Below are 18586 nucleotides of genomic sequence, written 5' to 3' on the forward strand. Positions count from 1 at the left end.
AACATGACCCGGCCGAATTACAGTCAGGCACAGAGTCGAGTATCGAGTCACTGTTTTAAAACATTGATTCGAGCCCAATTCAAAACATGGAACATCCATTAAGGCCTTGGTGCCACCTCTGGGCTACAAGCTCAGGTGGCTTGAGATAGGAACTTTGATGAATGGACCTGATCTGTTCACAACGAGTGGACCTGTTCTGTGCATAACCATTATCCTGACAATTTGTCTCATTCTGTATTTGTGGACCAGGGGATGAGGCTCCTGTTACCACTTTCACACATCTAGCGAATGTGATCCAATGATCTCTTAAACTCATCTCTTATGTCTTCAGACTAATCACATGGCAGCATGTTGAGTGGGGCCCGCACGCATTCTGTTGCTGTGAGGCTTATAAAGTGTGATTGGCCGTCACAATATTAAAGACGAGATAAGAGATCATTTCATCCTAATCACAACTTTACAGGTGATTATAGCTAAGCAAACACAAATTATCTATGAATGATTGTTGTATCAAGGGGGAGCATAAAAATACGATATGATAGCAAAAATAGGAATTTAGAGATCACATTATTCCAATCCACCCTACAAGAATTGATGCATTGACAGCCCGGTACAACACTTGTTCTCTGCATTACCTTTCAATGCCTCAGACAGTAACGGTCGCTGCCTCGTCAAGAGCTAGAACTCCAGGAAGTACCTTTCCTTCCAAGAGCTCCAAACTAGCACCACCTCCCGTTGAGATGTGGCTCATCTTGTCTGCAACTCCTACTTTCTCCACTGCAGCGACTGAGTCTCCACCACCTATGATCGTCGTCGCACCCTTCCGACTAAGGTCTGCAAGCTTCTTAGCAATGGCCTAAATTTAAAAGCAAGACACTCGTCAAATAATGAACTAATAAATTAATCAAACAGTAAACTAGAGAGGAAGCTTAAGACAGCCATTGCAATCGCATTCCAAGAAGTACGATAAAGGTGCACACAATTATGTTAGCCACCATAATTAATCAGCATACCTCAGTTCCTACTGCAAACTTATCAAACTCAAACACTCCCATGGGACCATTCCAGATCACTGTCCGAGTAGTGTCTAATGCTTCACTGAAAGTCTTGATGGAATCAGGTCCAATATCAAGTCCCATCCAACCATCAGGTATTCCGGAAGATGGAACAATCTGAACATCAAGAAAGGAAACAAATAGATGACTTTAGACGCAGTTGGTTCTCTTGTTTAGTTGCATGTATCAACTCTGATCCAGAAGCAGAACAAACAACAAACCTTGCTGTTGGCATCAGGAGCAAATTTGTCAGCAATAACAACATCTGTAGGCAACAAAAGAGATACCCCTTTCGCCTTTGCTTTCTCAAGAAGTGTTGTTGCAAGATCAAGCTTATCCTCCTCCACAAGAGATGATCCCACTGAGAGACCTTGTGCCTTGTAAAAAGTGAAGATCATTCCTCCACCAAGAAGAAGAATATCAACCTTTTCCAACAGTGACTCAATCACTCCTATCTTGGATGAAACCTTTGACCCACCAACAATGGCGGCAAATGGTCTCTTGGGATTTGAAACAGCACCAACAAGATAATCCAGCTCCTGAAACAAGTCCATGCTTCATACATGAATTAGAATTTTTCAAATTGATTAGAATACAATTATATCCGAAAAAAAGATGAAACAAGTACCCACTTTTTCTTTTAAATGCCTTGCTATACGAGACCAGACAGTATTCCCTCCTCCCTCTTTACTGAGAACTTTTTAATGTACGCAAGCATGTATGTGTGTGCACCCGTGCGCACACACACACACACACACACACACACAATATGCTCAGGGGATGACAGAAGTTCAAAATATACCTTCTGCAAAAGAAACCCAGAAACAGAAGGCTTCAAAAACTTTGTCACTCCCTCTGTTGAAGCATGTGCTCTATGTGCAGTCCCAAATGCATCATTTACATAAAGCTCGGCAAGTGAAGCTAACTTCTTGGCAAACTCCGGGTCATTTTTCTCTTCCTCCTTGTAGAACCTGACATTTTCAAGAAGTAAAACACCTCCATCTGGGAGTGTAGCCACCTGTTTCTCAACTGCTTCACCGATACAGTCATCAGCCTTCACAACCTGCTTGTTCCATCAATGAGCCCAAAAATTAAAACTCCCAGAAGAATGCAGTGAACAAGCAGCCATGTGACAACTCAGGAGAAGTGAAGAGGTATACCGTGATACCAAGGAGTTGAGATAACCTAGGAACAAGAGGGCTCAAGCTATACTTTGGTGTGACACCTTTCGGACGTCCCTAAGCACAGAAAGCTTGTCAGTTCATACAGTATCCATCTGCAGCATAAATGGTAAGCCAAAGAAGCAATGCACATAAGACACATCAATTAGCCGCATGGACTAGCATAGGCCAGTGAGTTCTGGTTATGCCGACTGAAAGTTTGAATGGTAAAATGTCCTAAAGCATCACAAAATGCACTGACAATGAGCTTTAGACAAACAACTGTGGATGATGCACAATCATTTAGACAAAAAAAGAAATAATTTTTTTCCGTCTTGTTGAGTTTTTGAGGGGTTGCCTGTTACCATATTGAAACAAATCAATTGACAGCAATGCCTTGGAGATTATCAGTCTTACTGGTAATCAAAATGTATGAAAATGCATTCAATTAAATATCATCCAAAATCAAAGAATTTTTTTTCAGATTTAAAAGACAAACCAAGATAAATTTGACAGAGGAACAATATGATCTAAACAAGAAGGCAAGCACACTAGTCTGATCATTGTTTCCTTGGATTTCATAGCAGAATTGACTTTCCAACTTGCAGTCAGCACCACAAACCCCATATCTTTTGACCACAGGCAAGTGCAAAGATGTGATACTTTATGAATGAAACCACAAGATTATGGTACTTCTACGGTTGGTTTAGTTGCTCCACTAGCATTTCAAGTTTCCAAATAGTAATTCATATAAACTTCACACACAACTCAAAATTATACATAACAAACCGAATTACACCACATACGAATGCAAACTGCTCAGCATGCCCCCAAGGGTCTACAAAACAAGCTCATGAACAGGAAAAAAATGAAGAAATTACCAAAAACTCAACTCATCGTTCAACAAGCAGAAAAGAATATTCCAATTGCATTCAATGAATAGCAGACCCATCAGAAATATGTTTTACCGAATGAATATTCATAAGGACAAGAAGATTGAAATCATATATCTTGTATCGCAAGAGCCAAATGCGGATGCAATACATAACTCCAGGGGTTTTCAACAAGTATGAATATTCCTCACTACCAACATTACATTGTCAGGAGAAAAAGAAAAAATGGCAACAGCTAACTATAGAACCGATAGATTAAGAATCGCGAATCGCGACTACTAAATCACACCAAGTAAAATGCACCATTATAGCAGCATCCAAGTCTGACAGAATGTGGTGCTTCCAGTGGCAAAACCAGGTGAGTAACGCTAAAGAACCTGCCCTTGGGAGGGGGAATAACAGCTAGAAATGACTGCTAATACCCCGTGGCGGATGAGGAACAAAAGAAGGAATATGCCCGAAAAGGGGCTCACATATGATTAGCTAGTTGATACATTCACTAGAGAGAATTATGGTCTTTCAGAGAAAGCAAAGGACCAACAATTCATAATTTACACTGCGAATCTCAACCAGGGGAATTGAAAAGCGGAAAATCGCTAGCGAAGAGAAAAGATCAAAGCAACAAGAACGCTCCAATTCCGAATTCTTTTTCCTTACAAGAAAAGGAGAGGAGAGTCAATTACTCACCAGATGGCTGGATAGGATGACCTTGGCACCATTGGAGATCAAATGCTTGATGGTGGGGACCGCAGCCCTGATCCTGGTATCGTCTGTGATGTTCTGGTTCTCGTCCAAGGGAACGTTAAGGTCGGCCCGGACGAAGACGCGCTTCCCCTTCAAATAACCCGCGGAAAGGTCGCCGACGCTCTTCTTCGCCATCGATACGACGCCGCGCACCGGCCGGCCGGCGGAGGATCCCGTCTGAGCATGGACGGCAGCGACGAGGGAGTCGGAATTAGAGGCAGAGAAGCGGAGGGAGGACGGCGAGAGGGCGGAGGATCGGAGACCGCCGCTGAGGAGGGCATCCTTGGGCACCGGAAGGGAAGCGGAAGGGCGAGAGGAAGATGGGGAGGATGAGGAAGCGGCAGCGGCGGCCCTGAGCACAATGCGAGGCGAGGAGAGAGTTGCCGAGGCCATGGCCGACTCGACCCTGAAAATTCTGGAAGCTTCTCTCCGGTGGAAGTGGTGGCAGTGGTGGAAGAATGGGGAGTTGGGGATGAGGGGAGATGGGGGAGTTTTGGTCTGTGTGGATGTGGGGAGAGTGATTGGGTTGCCTCCTTATCGTTGGGGGAGGGGCAGAGAATTTGCACTCTCTCTCTCTCTCTCACTTTAGTTTGCCTGCAAGTGTAGGGCTTTGGTACTTGGGAATGTGATAGATTTGATTTGCTGAAGGGCGAACCAGTCACAAGTCTAGGTATGGGCCCTAAGTTTGGGAGGGGAAAATCTCGTGTTCATAAAAAAAGAAAATTACAAAGATATTGAAAAATGTTTTGATGCTATTTTAAAGTATAAAATCTACAAAACATGTAAAATGAGAAAATTATAAAGACAGAAAACATTATAAAACTACAATATATTGAAATTATGCCAGATTTTTTTTGTACACATTATATGCAGCATCCCTGCATGTTGGGCATGCAACAACTCATTTGAAACCCACCCATCTTGGCATTTCTCGATATGAGTGTGGTGCCCTGTCTTGAGAAATGTTGAAATGGATGGTCATTAGCAAAAGAGCTGCATGATAAGCATACGACATCGCTGCATAAAAAATGACCTGTTTTTTTTTATGACAAGGAACCTACTTGGAAACATGGCTCACTATCATCTCCCTCTCCTGTTGAGACGACAAACTTTCCCTGGCAGCCTAGCTCACAAAAGCGTATTCACCAAGCTAGTCATAAGTATAATCTCAATGAAATCAAACATGGAACATCTAATTTTGATCTTATGATGACTTCATGGTGGGAACTTATCATCATAAATTTAAAATGATGACAAAACTATCACAAAGCCAAGTTTGTTACTGCAACAAAGGATACATTTGTAAGTGTCTTCAAGTTGATAGAATAAACCATACTATCTTAACCAAGGTTTTTTAGGTTGAATATCATCACAAACAGCTAAAAATAGTGTGTGTTTGCTGGCCAATGGAGGGTACATTGGTTCTAATACTAAAAGCCTAAGGAGCAGTAGTTTTTTTCAATCAAAACTTTTCGGAATTAGGTTTCAAACACAAATAACTTTTTCTTGGCACTAAGGAGATTTTGAAGAGAAAACTTTGAGAAATTTGCAGGTGGCACCCGAGTTCTGAGGGCTTATTTCTAAAGATTAGAATGTCAATTGCCTTGATTGGCAAGGATTAAGCAAAAATTTGCCTTGATTGTCAAGAGTTACTTCAATACTAAGGGCATTAGTAGTTTCATTAAGATCAGTAGTGTTTTAACTTGAGGAAATATGTAATGATCAAGGGAAACATTATGTTTTTATTATGCATACATGAAGGTAAAATCAACAGGTTACATTAAACGGACAAAAATTTTGTAACCTTTTCATTGTTTTAGAAACAATAGACTTTTTTCATAAATCTGTCCAACAATGAAAAAAAGTGTATTTCAAAATGTTACCAAAATGTTGTCCAACTTTTTATTTATTACATTTAATTGGTTTCTTCTATCACTAGAACAAATTTGGTTCTAAAATCGAATGTTGATCATGATTTAGCCAAACAAAATGTTCAAAACATATTCATCATTTAGTTCTTTGCAAAATAAAATAAAATGAATTATTTTATTATAAAATGTAAAAAAGGCATGGACAAGTTTCTCTAAATAGGTGATGACTTTGCGAGTTTTGATTTTTTCATAAATTGATTTGACCCATGATCCAAGTTGGTACAGGTTGAGGTACCTATTTAAAATGTGGACTCATTTAGGTTTTAGGATTTATTCCAGCTTAAAATCAAAATAAGCACAAACCTATTTTGACAAATAGTCAAACTGAGTCACAGTTGATAAATAGAAATTTGGTACTTTATGTATCGTACATGAAATGGTGTCATTATATTAGTTTGCTAACATATATTTAGATATTATGATGCTAAATAAAACATGATAGGAATAAAATATGCATAATTATTAAAAATTAGTTCTTTATTTATTTATTTGAATGTAAGACATACTTACATTCATAAAAACAAATAATATGCGGCTAAATAGGTTGCTTTGACCCAAAACATAGTTAGATTTCATCTTGTGGTAAACCTTGGCCACATCAAGTATATGCTTAGGTTTTCAAAACCTAACTAAATTGAGCTATACCCAACCTAGCACAAACATGGTTGGTTACCCTTAACTTAAACCCATCCTAAGCTATTGCTATTGCTATCCTTACTATTTTCAAAGTTTAGAGATTGGACACAATTATGTGTGTTAGTATATTGTATAAAGATGGGCTTAAATTAGAAATTTAAGTATGAGCTATTAAGAATTTGATGTCATTGGGTTTAAGTTTAATAAAGTTTTAGTTTTAATATTATAGTTGTTTATTTGGTATTCAATCTATTTATATGGTTAGAGGATTTTATAAATATCTGAACAAATTGAGATTTGTTATTGAATGAGAAAGACTTTTAGTTAGAAAAATCCAAATCTTTGGAGACACTTCCTCGTTAGGATTTCCATGAAGACTTTTGCATTTTTTTACTCATTGACTCACTCTTTCTCTATTAGTTTTCTTCCATCTACCTTGAAGAAGAGACACTAACTTGAAGGTCTTAATGGTCTAAATTTCTCTATCCAAAAGTTTTTCCATTTAATTATGGATCTTATTACAATTTAAATATTTATAGATACTAAATGAACAACCTTTACATCAATTGAGTTTAAATTGTATTAGACACAAATCCAGTTGCATCCAGTTCTCATTTATTCATAATTAGATTTTTAACTCGACTCTCTTTATACACTATACTAACCTATAAAACCATGTATAATATCTAGACTATTAACACTTACTTTCATTCCTTTTATATATGACTTATAATAGTTATAGTTTTAAAAGACTTAGAATACAATAGATTTAAACTACAAGTGAATGAAAATATACACAGTAATCATATATTTTAGATATGATATAACAACACATATAAGTAATTATGTTAATCTTTATATCAAAATTTGTTGGATGTGGCAACAATAGGAGAAGAACTAGTTATAGGTAAGTCGCCACTCTAAAAAAAGAAAGCTTTATTGCAATACCGATGTAAAAGGCTTCAAATTGGATATTAAGAGCTTTATACAGGTTATGCAAACTCAAATGTGTGGCAATTTACCTATATAACAATAAATAAATTTACATAAAAAACATTGACATATAAAATTCATAAACTATACATAATCAAATACTAATAAAGTAACAATTAAAAATAATGGATCATCATTTACATATTTAACATAACTTTAAAATGCTATTAGTTTAAGCAATAAATAATCAAGTTAATTAAAATAATTAGCTAAAGTCAAATAGACTACACCATTAAATAAAACATAACAATGTTTAGTAATTTTAAAGTTATTATATGCCCAAATGTGCTCAAATATTCAATAAACAAAGACACTACTATAATTCAAATGCTTGTATAAATAGTAATGATCTTATCAAAGATTTAATTTAGTACATCAATCTATACTTGGGATAAAATTGTTGGTAATGGTGGTGGTGACAATCATTATAATGTTACATCACCTATAATTTCTTTTTATGAGAAAAACAACATCTATAGTTCTAGCAAGGAGACTTTTATTGGCTTATTGTAATTCTTTCTTCATGTTGAGATGTCTTTACTCCATAAACATTGCATTTGGTCTTGATCATATCTTAAGAGTTAGGACATTTGCATGGTTATTTCTACTAGCATGTTCAAACACAAAATAACTTGTAGTGACAAAATGTGTTTTTCAAGTAAATGTTATTTGTGTGAAGGTGAAGAAGAAACCACCTTCCACATTTCTAGGGCTATAGGTTTGTTTAGTCAATTTTTTCTACTTCTTGATCACTACCTAATTTGGTTGTTCATGAGTAATCATGGTTGTGAGATATTTTGATTGGATCATCGCCCCTCTCATGTTCTAAGCATTGGAGATTAGTGAGGTGATGATGGCTCTTATTGACATGGTAGAGTGTTTGGAAAGAATGCAACAACTAACTCTTCGGGGATGAACATTATGATTGTTCATTGTTTTGCAAGTTTATTTTAGTGGGTGTTTACTATTTGGTAAAAACCAATTACCGTCTACCCTTGATTAGTTGAGGCATATTTTTAAGTGCAACATGAAGCATTTTGATATTTCTTAAGTCGAATCCTCTTCGTCTTGAACTTCTTTTTGTATTTGGTTGGTTTATTAATGCAATGTTTTACTTTTGCTAAAAAAAAAATCATTTGTGCATTATAACATTATCAATCATGAACATTGTCCATAATAATATAAAAAATAAGTGGCTTGCAATGCATATTTGATAAAGGACATGATTATGACTTTACATAAAATGAGTGCCTACTCTTTATTTTCTTTATCATAAAGGCATTATGACTTTACCACCTTATCTGTCACATATGAAAAAATGATTACATGCAATTGACTTCTTTTTATTATGTAATACAACTGATTCTAGGTATGAATCTCTCGATGGAAGTCGTTTTGACACAATCTGACCTCATAGACGTGTTAGCATGCTCCATTTAGTGGAAAACAACCTTTAAATTATGTTTTTAAATCAGAAAATTTTGATGCATTTACAACCATCCACTTTTGCATTGCCAAGAAAACCAATATATAGGTCAATCTCTAGCAATTTAAAAGTTTGTTCCCAATGAAAACATGTAGTTCACATCAATGGGGTCATTTAGACAAAAAAAGAATAAAAAAAGTTTTCAAAAGTAGTTTATACATACAAACGATTATAGCAAACTTTAACCCATACAAATAAATAAATAAAATCTATACATATATAGTTATAGGAATCACTAGAATATGAGAATTGAAAATATGAGAACTAATGTGTGAACCGCTAATTTCATAAATTTTGTGTTCCTTTCTCTTGAATACGAATGTGATCTACATGCTTGAATTTATAAGACCAGCTCTTTGAATCATCCCATTTTGATGCATAAATGTGATTTTTTAAGGTTTTAAAATCAATGGCTCATAATCTTCATAAATATTCAAGCATTTAAAAAATCACATTTTTTCATTGAAAATGCATGATCCAATGATTGATTCCAAGCAAATACACCATACCAAGCACATCCACATGGTTGAATTTGCAAAAAAAGTGTCAAAATGCCCATATTTCTAGTTCTCATATTCTAGTTATAGTTATAGGTATTTTTTTATTAATCTAAACTCATGGATGTGTCTATGATTTTTTTTAACTAGAAATCATGATTTAAGTGTAATAAACTTAACAACAAATTTTGAATTTTTTTATATCAAGTTTTAGATATATGTATGAGCTTTTGATTTTTTTATTGCCTTAAAAACACATCTAAACATTAAAAACTTTACATATAAAACATGTTTGTTACTAACTAAATTATGTTGAATACATCTAAAAGTTTAGATTGAGCAAACATTATATGTATGTTTTTAACCATTTAGAACAATTTAGGAGATAAAATTGTTTAGGACCTATATATATATATATATATATATATATATATATATATATATATATATATATATAAGAAAGTAGCTGCCTATGACAACCTACTCTTGCGTCCATCACATATGCAATGGACGTCATGCATTGTTTTTTTTGCTAAAAGGGCCTTTAATGGTGGATAGCGCCCAATATTACTAAATACTTTTTTTGTGTGTGCATCGTATGCAAGGTGCATGATCTTCACCCATCGTTCTAAAGCCTCTTTTGCATGTGCATTGCACCTGAGATGCATGAGTGTCATCCATCACCAACGATGGATGGTACTGGTGTGTTGGCTAAGGTATGCAGCTAACCTTGTAGGCAGCTATATATATCACATCAGGCCTTATGGGGTCGGCTTTACAAGTCATGTTTCTCCATTCTTGTTTATCTAGAGCTAAAATCGATGACTTTATAATTTTTTATGTCACCTCTAACTGCCTTTTTTCAAGTATTTATTGGTCTTCCTCTTTTCTAGTTCCTTCTACTTTTACCATGTCAATCTTTCTCACGGAAATGGTGAGAGGTCTACGTGCAACATGTCCAAACCATATTAAATGATATTCATCTATTTTATTCTTTATTGATCTGACTCTTAGACACATTCTAATAGATTCATTCTTAAGTTTATCCTTTCTTATAACCCGGGACATCCATCTTAATGTACACATCTCTGCAACATGCAATATGTTGTATGTTGTTTCTTAGTCGTCGAGCATTCAACTCCTTATAATAGTGTTGGTATTTTAGCAATCTTGTATGAAAGTCGGTTTAGTCATAAAGGTACTCTATTATCATATAGCACATCGCATTGATCCTATTAGTGATATCTTCCTCAAATCCCCTATTCTGTTGTAATATATATATATATATATAACTAGTGTCCATGAGTTTTTATATTTAGGGGCAACTATGATTTATCACTTGACATGAAATAGCCATAGTTTAAAATTCATGGGTGACATCCCTTGCTACAAGGTAGAAGTTAGGTATAATCTCTTGTGATTGGAAAGAACTTCAAGGGTTTTACCAATTGAAGGCTTTCTAAAGTAATATATCATGGATCCCCAAATTTTGTAGGAAAAATATGGGCAGGTCCAAAAGCACTTTTAAAACTGATCTAAATTTGAGACACAAGAGAATGTGGGGTTTGCTCTTCAAGAACAATATCTTTCATTCTCTGATGAGTAGGGATCAATTGTTCCAAAAACTTTAAAATATTTAATATATGGGCTTTAGCTTGCAAGTGACTCGTACTACATAACCAAATCCTGAAAAAGAATGTGAGGTTAATGGTATGTGACACCACCGATGCTCGAAATAACATGAAACAAAGACAAGTATATAAAAATTAAAGACAAACAAAATTAATAGAATGAAAATAAAAGGAAGTGAACTTACCATAGGCTTAAGTAGCCCTCCTAAGATGTTGACACCAATAAAGCAACAAATTCAACAGTACCTCGGAAGGGTAGGAGCTAAGGGAGTTTCAAATCCTGTAGAATGGATCCTTGAACAAGTGATCTAGACCTAAAGTCGTTAAGTAGACTCGATAGGATGAGGGTATATGGACTAGGTTAGGCTCTCATAGCAGCAACACTCTCACACTCAAGATCTAGATGTTGTAGGTGGAAGTCTAGGTCTCTACTTATAAAATTTTTAGTGGGTTTAGATCTTACACTTATAGCTTTAGGGTTCAAATATCCAAATCTGGCTTTGGATGATCTTAAATCTTATAGATACAGGATGAAGATATCTCGACTATGAGATCTCTTTCTAATTGGCAAGAGTTACCTTGTTTAGGGGCTAAGGTTTTTGGAATGAGAAGATAGACATGATAGGTTACTAGAATTTTTAAATATGGTTTAGGTTTATTGGATAAAGATTTTGAGCTTTTGGAATATGAATAGGAGGTTTATAAAGAGTTATCTTTAATATTTGCCTAAAACTAGATAAATTTCATTGATTTATAGGTCAAAATTGCACTCAAAGTGAGACCTATCCAAAAAGATAGTTTTTGACCAAACAAATCACCTTGTTTTAACTATAACTTTCTATTCTGATGTCATATTGACTTGATTTTTGTCAAAACCCTCTAGCTTAAACTTACATTGAAAAACTAAAACCCTATAGCTTAAACTTTTTCAATAAAAATTCATCAATCCTTTATGACAATTCTATGATTTCTAATGACAATCTAACAAAAAAATCAAGACTACATCAAAATGTTAACTTCTTTTGGCCATATCTCCTTAATCAAATGGAAGATTGAGGTATGGTTTAAGGTGTTGAAAAGCCAACATCTTCAAATTTAATTTATATTTTAAAAATAAAACAAAATTCAATAATCTTGATAGCTAAAATTTTACATAAAGTGAAATATGGTTGAAAAATAAGGTTTTGACTATACAAGTTACCTTGTTTTGGTCATAAATTTTAATTGAAATGTCAGATTGAAGTGATTTTTGTCATGTTTGAAAGAAAAAATACTATAGTCTATTTGATTTTTTAAACAAGAACCTTTAGAATATTGTTTTGAAGGGTAAAAATGAAATTGAATAAGAACTTACTATAAGAAAGACTTTAAATACCTTGTTTTCAAAAAGAAACTGTTGCCATAACTATTTTGATCAAAAATTGGGTGCCTGCGGATGCTCATTTTTGTTGTCGAGCATGTGAATCTCAGTCGACAATAAAGGAGACACATCATTTTTTAAAAGACAAGAAAAAATGATTCTACACTAAGCTTTTCAAAAAAGTCTTGTAAAAAATATAATAATTAACATGATGTTGGATTATGTGTTCTATAGCTAAAGGCATATACATAGCTTCACATGAGGGTCTCCCTATAATTCTCTTCTATATCAATATAGAGGTCTTGGCTGAATGATCATAAGTCAAAGAATAAGCTATTACCTTGTTTCACATAAGGTCTTTTCTTTAAACTCGGTTTGCTGAGCAAAAAGTATTTGTTGTACAAGTGTCTTATCACATAAGATTGCACATAAGATAACCGATAAGCTTTTCGAAAGACAGACTTCTTGAAAAGAATGAGACAAAGACACTTTCTGACAAAGACATCAGGATATGACAAAAACATTTTTGATATGACAGAGATACCTTTGATCCAGTCATGCGTAGAAATTAGGATGGTTATGCACTCGCCAATTGGGTATCAGATTACTCTTCCATGGGACAATCTATGGACCTAATGTTCACTCGTTTACATGATAATCCTAAGATAGAGCTAGGTATGCTTTCTAATATGACAATTGGGTTGCTAACTATGTCAACTACAAGAAAAATGTGTTAGTGACATGCAAGAAATGCATGCAAATACTCATGAAATAATGAATGAGCATACAGAGAAACGTGTGAACAATGCATACATGTATAAAATATGTATAAAAATATAAAATATTAACGAGATATACATAAAGCTCATATGCATGAAAGATGAATGCATAGAATGACATGATTTTGAAATGTATGTCTGAAAATCTTAGGATAATGATATAAAAGATCAAATCCTTTGACTTTGACCTTTTATTTTTTTATAATCTTTTTTTAAAAAAGATTCAAAACTGTTTACGAAATAAAGACACTTTTTTTGAGATCATTGCAATTAAAGGAGGAAGCTCTAACAAATAGAAATTTTCCTGAAAAAACAAGATGGAGGACCACTTAATATGCGATGAGTGTTGAAAGACAAGAACACTATGATGTCAATCAGGCCAGATATGCATGCGAGGGCTTGGGGTATCTCAGCAACAAGAATCCCCATAAGCCAGGATTTTGAATTTTCATGATGATGTAGAGATTCAATATGACATTATTATGACACTAATATGCATTCATGAGTCTGGTATGACACGCTATGTTTCTGACCCTTTTACTTGACTCTTAAATGCATGAATGAGAACACATACTATGTGACTTTGTGACATGTGAATGAGATATTAGAAAATGAATGAGTGACAAGCAAACTTGGATCAATGTTCTTTCAAGAACTTATCATAACCAAGGATTTTTTCAAAAAACTTTTATGAAAAATATGTGACTCGTATGTGCTCATGTATGACTCAATTATCTTGATAGAATGCACTTCTATTTGGATGGACTTCGAAACTTGGTCATTTCAACCTTCCTCCTTCTTTCCATATTATCCTCAGTTGGAAAAATTGGCTTGACATTGAACATCACCTTATTAGATTCCAACTAAGATAAAAACACAACTAGTCATAGGGACTCAAAATTAAAAATATCCATATTACTAGACTACCATATTTGGTCTTACAGAAATTAGAACTTCTTATTTCGTGCTCTTGGGAAAAGTTGAACAAGAAAACACACTTCAAAAAAAATTCATGCCCTTGGAAAAAAAGAATGTTGGAGATAAGTCCAGGTTCACCGTAAGTTAGTTCACTTTGATATGACTTTTTCCAACTAATGACCTCCTCATTTTCTCACTTTAAAACATTTTTGCATACTTTTTTTTTCTTATACATGACCCCCTTTGCCTCTTTATTGACTTTTCTCTATGTGTGGATGCTTTGACTCTTTTCACCTATCAAGCCATTTTCACCTCAACCTACAGCTAAGTGATAGCCTCCGTAGAAACCACAAAGCTTAGAGATATGATAAGGTTTTCTCTCACTTTAAATACAAATTTTTTTTCACACTTAGCAGTTTTAGATTTTTTCACCTCTCATTAGGTTTGACTATTAATGGAGTCTACCTAAGCACAGTGACTAGGGATACCCTCTGACCGACCAAAGGAATTTAAGAAGTAAGGTCAAATAGAAGGTGACTTAAGCTTGATCTTAAGCTCATAGAGTTGGTTATTTAAGGAGTTCATATGCGATTTTACATCATTGACTCACGCCTATGATTCAATTCTTGACATCCCTAATCAACATAAATGAATTGGGCAATTTTGCTTCATTGCCAAAATTTTCTTTCTTATGATAACCCTTTCATTGGGATTCAAATCTCCACAACTTCATTTCTAATATATATTTTTAAAAGACACGTCATTTACAAGACAAGAGAGCATTTTACATTTTTTATTTGAAAAAAATCCAATTTAACAATAAAACTTTTCCAAATGCATAACACTATTGCACTAATCAATTCAGCTCCTCCAAATTGATTAGCCAATAAGAATTCTAGGATGAGACTTGTTTGTCAACATGTGGTCCTTCCCAATTAGGGCACCACTTTCTTAGGGGAGGTGGGCCCACATGGTGAATGAATCAGAAGACCAAATTATTGACTTGAAAAAAGTGTTTAATCACATGCTTGGCATAATGTCGCCTTAATCCTTTTCTTATATTCCTCACCGTATGCAGCTAATAAGAGCCTTTTCTTATCCAAGAGATCCAGCTCAACCAACCTAAGTTATTGATAGGTTTATAAGGTTGCAACAATCCTTAAAAAGGTAACTCCACTCACAAAGACAAGACAGACTTGGGTACCATATACTAACTCAAATGAAACGAAGTTGATAGGGATATGCATGGATGTAGCTACATGTCAACCTTCAACCTTAGCTAATGAGACTAATTCTACCCACTTGGTAAATTACTCGTAGCTCCTAAAATGTAATAATGGCCATTGGATGTATTCGGATGGATGGAACCTATGACACTCATGTCCTAGATTATTCTCGTAGTTATTTTTGAAAAACATTATAAACACCAAGTTTTTATTTTTTTTGATGTTTTTTGAAATTTTGACTTTTTTTAAATTTTTTGATAAAGACGAGTCATTGGCAAAAAAATTGAGGGAGATTGAAACAAATTCTCATCATCAGGAAAGTTTTAGAACAGGGGGAAGCAGTGGCATCTCTAGACAGAAAAACAGATATTTTTGGGGGATTTTAAATTATTATTATTTTTTGTTTTTTAATGATAATGTATAAAGTCCATGTCAGAATCACTCACTGGGTTTTGGGTATCGCTAGTCAATTTTACTTCTTATTTGGACTCATGATTGACTTCTTTAATGGATAACATTAAATGATAAAAAAATATTCAATCCTAAGGTTTTAGATTCTAAATCTAAAGCCGAAAGACCCATTGTGCCCCCAAGCTCATCAAACATGGGGATAAGACCCGAATGAACAGGACAAGAACTATTGTAGTTATCCTCAAATACCAAAATTTCCAAAGCCAGATGAAAAGGAACCCTTATGAATTGCCTCAAAGACTCCTTGAAAACCCAACTTAGACTAAAGTCTTCATCCTCTAAATCACTTTGACTAGACTTACTACGAATTAGTTGTCTATCTAAGTTAAAGAATGTACGATACTCTCATGTTGAAATCATGGGGTTTTAGGCTCAATAATAATATTCCTCTTCCATCAAGTGCCAACAGTTCGGATCATCAATCCATTTGGTGTATCTCTGTCATTCACAGTATATATTTTGATAGTTGCTTAAACGTTCCACCACTTTTGGGAACGTCGAGGACTCTCTCTCTGTAGGGGTCTCTTGTTGAAGGGGCCTTTGAAGATAATGTTCAAAATGGTTTTGCACAAGATCATCTCTATAGTCATCCCATACATGTTTTAGCTAGACCTCAAATGCCTTGGGACTTTCCTTTCAAGACGGTAGGGTCTGAACCAATTATGATACTTGAGCCTGTTTCCAAAAGTTTGAATGTTTGGAGGTGGGGGGTGACAGTAGATGTCATGGCAGGATCCGATAGAATCAAGACCAGATCCAGGATTATTGAACCCTTCATAGTCATCATGCATACAGATATCTTCTTCGAACCAGGCTATCACTGCACCAATTTTATATTGTGGTGATGGCTAATGTGCGCAGTTAATATTGTTACCATAACAGCAACTGCCCCTGCCATCACCACTTCCCTTCCCACCATTAGTTAGGGAGAAAATTTTGAAAGACGTGTGAGATGAATGTTGATAATAACAACCAAGACAACTTGTTACCCAACCTCACTCTCCCGCTTGATTTTTTCCTTCCGTCTTTGATATATCCTACAGTTGCCCAATTGAAGCTTGCACGACAAGACGCTATAGGAAACCCCTGCATCTGATTGTTGCTCTCTCTCTCTCTCTCTCTCTCTCTCTCTCTCTCTCTCTCTCTCCATGAACCTAATGGTTTTTGTGTTTTAGGGATTCATGCATGTATGATTGAAAATAGTTTTTTTTTCTTCAAGGTTTCTTCTTTACTTGCTCTTTTATTGCTGATGTCAGGTTGAGATAAAGAATGAAATATGTAGAATCACTATTAGTTCATGCCTTTTCGTTTCCTGTTCACTAAAGCCTATGCCAAACGATGTTTCATGCCGCTGACAGATTCTTCGTCACATTGGATGACAAATGCAGCGCATGTAAACAAATCATGTGCAATTTGGGTGAAAAGTTGTTGAATGCAATCTGTTCGGGTATATAAGGTCATGCTCTGTATCTTACCAGATTTTATTCACAGGTGGGCATGAAAAATCACAGGTGCACTGTTGTCGTTAATACAATCGTTGTTGTTGTTGTTGTTGTTCGGTGGTGGTGATAATCATTGTGTCGATTTCACGTTCACCACTGATTCTAATAAAAAAACCCTACACAACAGATGTTGGACCTCTGCTTGATATACAGGAATATATATAAACTAGCCTTCTAAAATGGATTGACTTATGCTAATCAAGAGTTACAAATTTCTTGATCGATACTTTTGAATCTTGATAAATCAAATTGCTTTACTTAGAAGATATTCAAACAATCTAGGAAGACCATATCAAAGAAAATTTTATATATATATATGCCTGGACCCATATAAGTCATGGGTCCAGGCCCCCCATAAGAAAAAAGATTAGTTATATGTGCTGTCTTGAGCAGGGTAGTCCCATCTCACTGAAATTTTTTTACGATTCCAACATAAAACTTTGATTTTTGCTCCTTGCTGTTCTAATTTCTGAAATTTAAAATCAATATTTATGAATCACTTAAATTCGGTTCAGTAATTCTTATATACATGATCTTGCAAATAAATTGTTGCTTGCCTAGTTTTGTGGAGTGGTTACTTCTTCCCCATATTTGTGCATTCAAATTTGTATAGTAATATGGTTGTGCTGTTATGTGAATTTTGTAAATGAAAAAATTGCAAACAGCTATATATTTTGTGAAAACATGAGAATTTAGAAGGTGTTTCCAAAGCCGACTATCAAATGTTGGAGGTATATATCCAAACAAACCAAATCATAGTTTGTTTATTGACTATCCTTTTATTTTTAGTCTTAACACTTTGAATCTCATGTTAAGGTCCTTATGCTTTCTGGAACAAGGTTTGGATAAGGTGCTATTTGCTCTTTACTAGCCTGGACCTTCACCATGTAGTTGGTTGTTCTCTCAACCAAAGACCTTGTTTTAGCTGAGCAGGGCATTTGACTGAGCTGTATAAACGGGTTAGCTGTTGGTCGATTAATGTCTTGTGACTATTTTCATAGCCATTGGGATCATTGTGACCATTAGTGAAATATTGTCCAACAAGCCTTTGGGCTATTGAGGTTGAGGTTGTATAAGCAAAGATGATCAAAGGTGAACATATCATTGACAACCTTATCTGAGATGGCTGAAACTTTGGTTGCACCGTGATGACAGTCAACAACAATTCTTTAGCATCTCTATATAACTCTGAATGTTGTAGATGCGGTCTTGAAGAAGGTGACTGCAACAGTATTATTGTGAGTTCTTTTTACAATTTCTATTTTATAACAGTGGATTTTGACCCTAAGATTAGGTTTTTTCTC

The 18586-nt window shown here is 35.0% G+C and overlaps 1 protein-coding gene across 1 annotated transcript; it reads right to left on the bottom strand.

The window, feature by feature from the left end:
- Positions 1–518: 518 nt before the first annotated feature.
- Positions 519–4498, bottom strand: LOC149822710 (phosphoglycerate kinase 3, cytosolic-like). Its single transcript, XM_089980002.1, has 6 exons — positions 3796–4498; positions 2216–2293; positions 1858–2118; positions 1277–1594; positions 1014–1172; positions 519–856 (listed from the first exon to the last, which is right to left on the bottom strand). The coding sequence occupies exons 1-6, from the start codon at positions 4243–4245 to the stop codon at positions 647–649; spliced, it is 1476 nt and encodes a 491-aa protein (XP_089836128.1). The 5' UTR covers positions 4246–4498; the 3' UTR covers positions 519–646.
- Positions 4499–18586: the final 14088 nt, after the last annotated feature.

This window comes from Nuphar pumila, chromosome 11 (assembly GCF_984573655.1).
Source record: "Nuphar pumila chromosome 11, dmNupPumi1.hap1.1, whole genome shotgun sequence".
Classification (NCBI taxonomy): Eukaryota; Viridiplantae; Streptophyta; class Magnoliopsida; order Nymphaeales; family Nymphaeaceae; genus Nuphar; species Nuphar pumila.

What these genes read in the sequence shown, in the direction of transcription:
- LOC149822710 (XM_089980002.1), bottom strand. Translation starts at nt 4,245, where the DNA reads ATGGCCTCGGCAACTCTCTCCTCGCCTCGCATTGTGCTCAGGGCCGCC. An exon ending in TCATCCTATCCAGCCATCTG is followed by an intron (nt 2,294 to 3,795) that starts GTGAGTAATTGA and finishes TTCTGTGCTTAG; the next exon opens with GGACGTCCGAAAGGTGTCAC. An exon ending in AGTTTGCAGTAGGAACTGAG is followed by an intron (nt 857 to 1,013) that starts GTATGCTGATTA and finishes TTTTAAATTTAG; the next exon opens with GCCATTGCTAAGAAGCTTGC.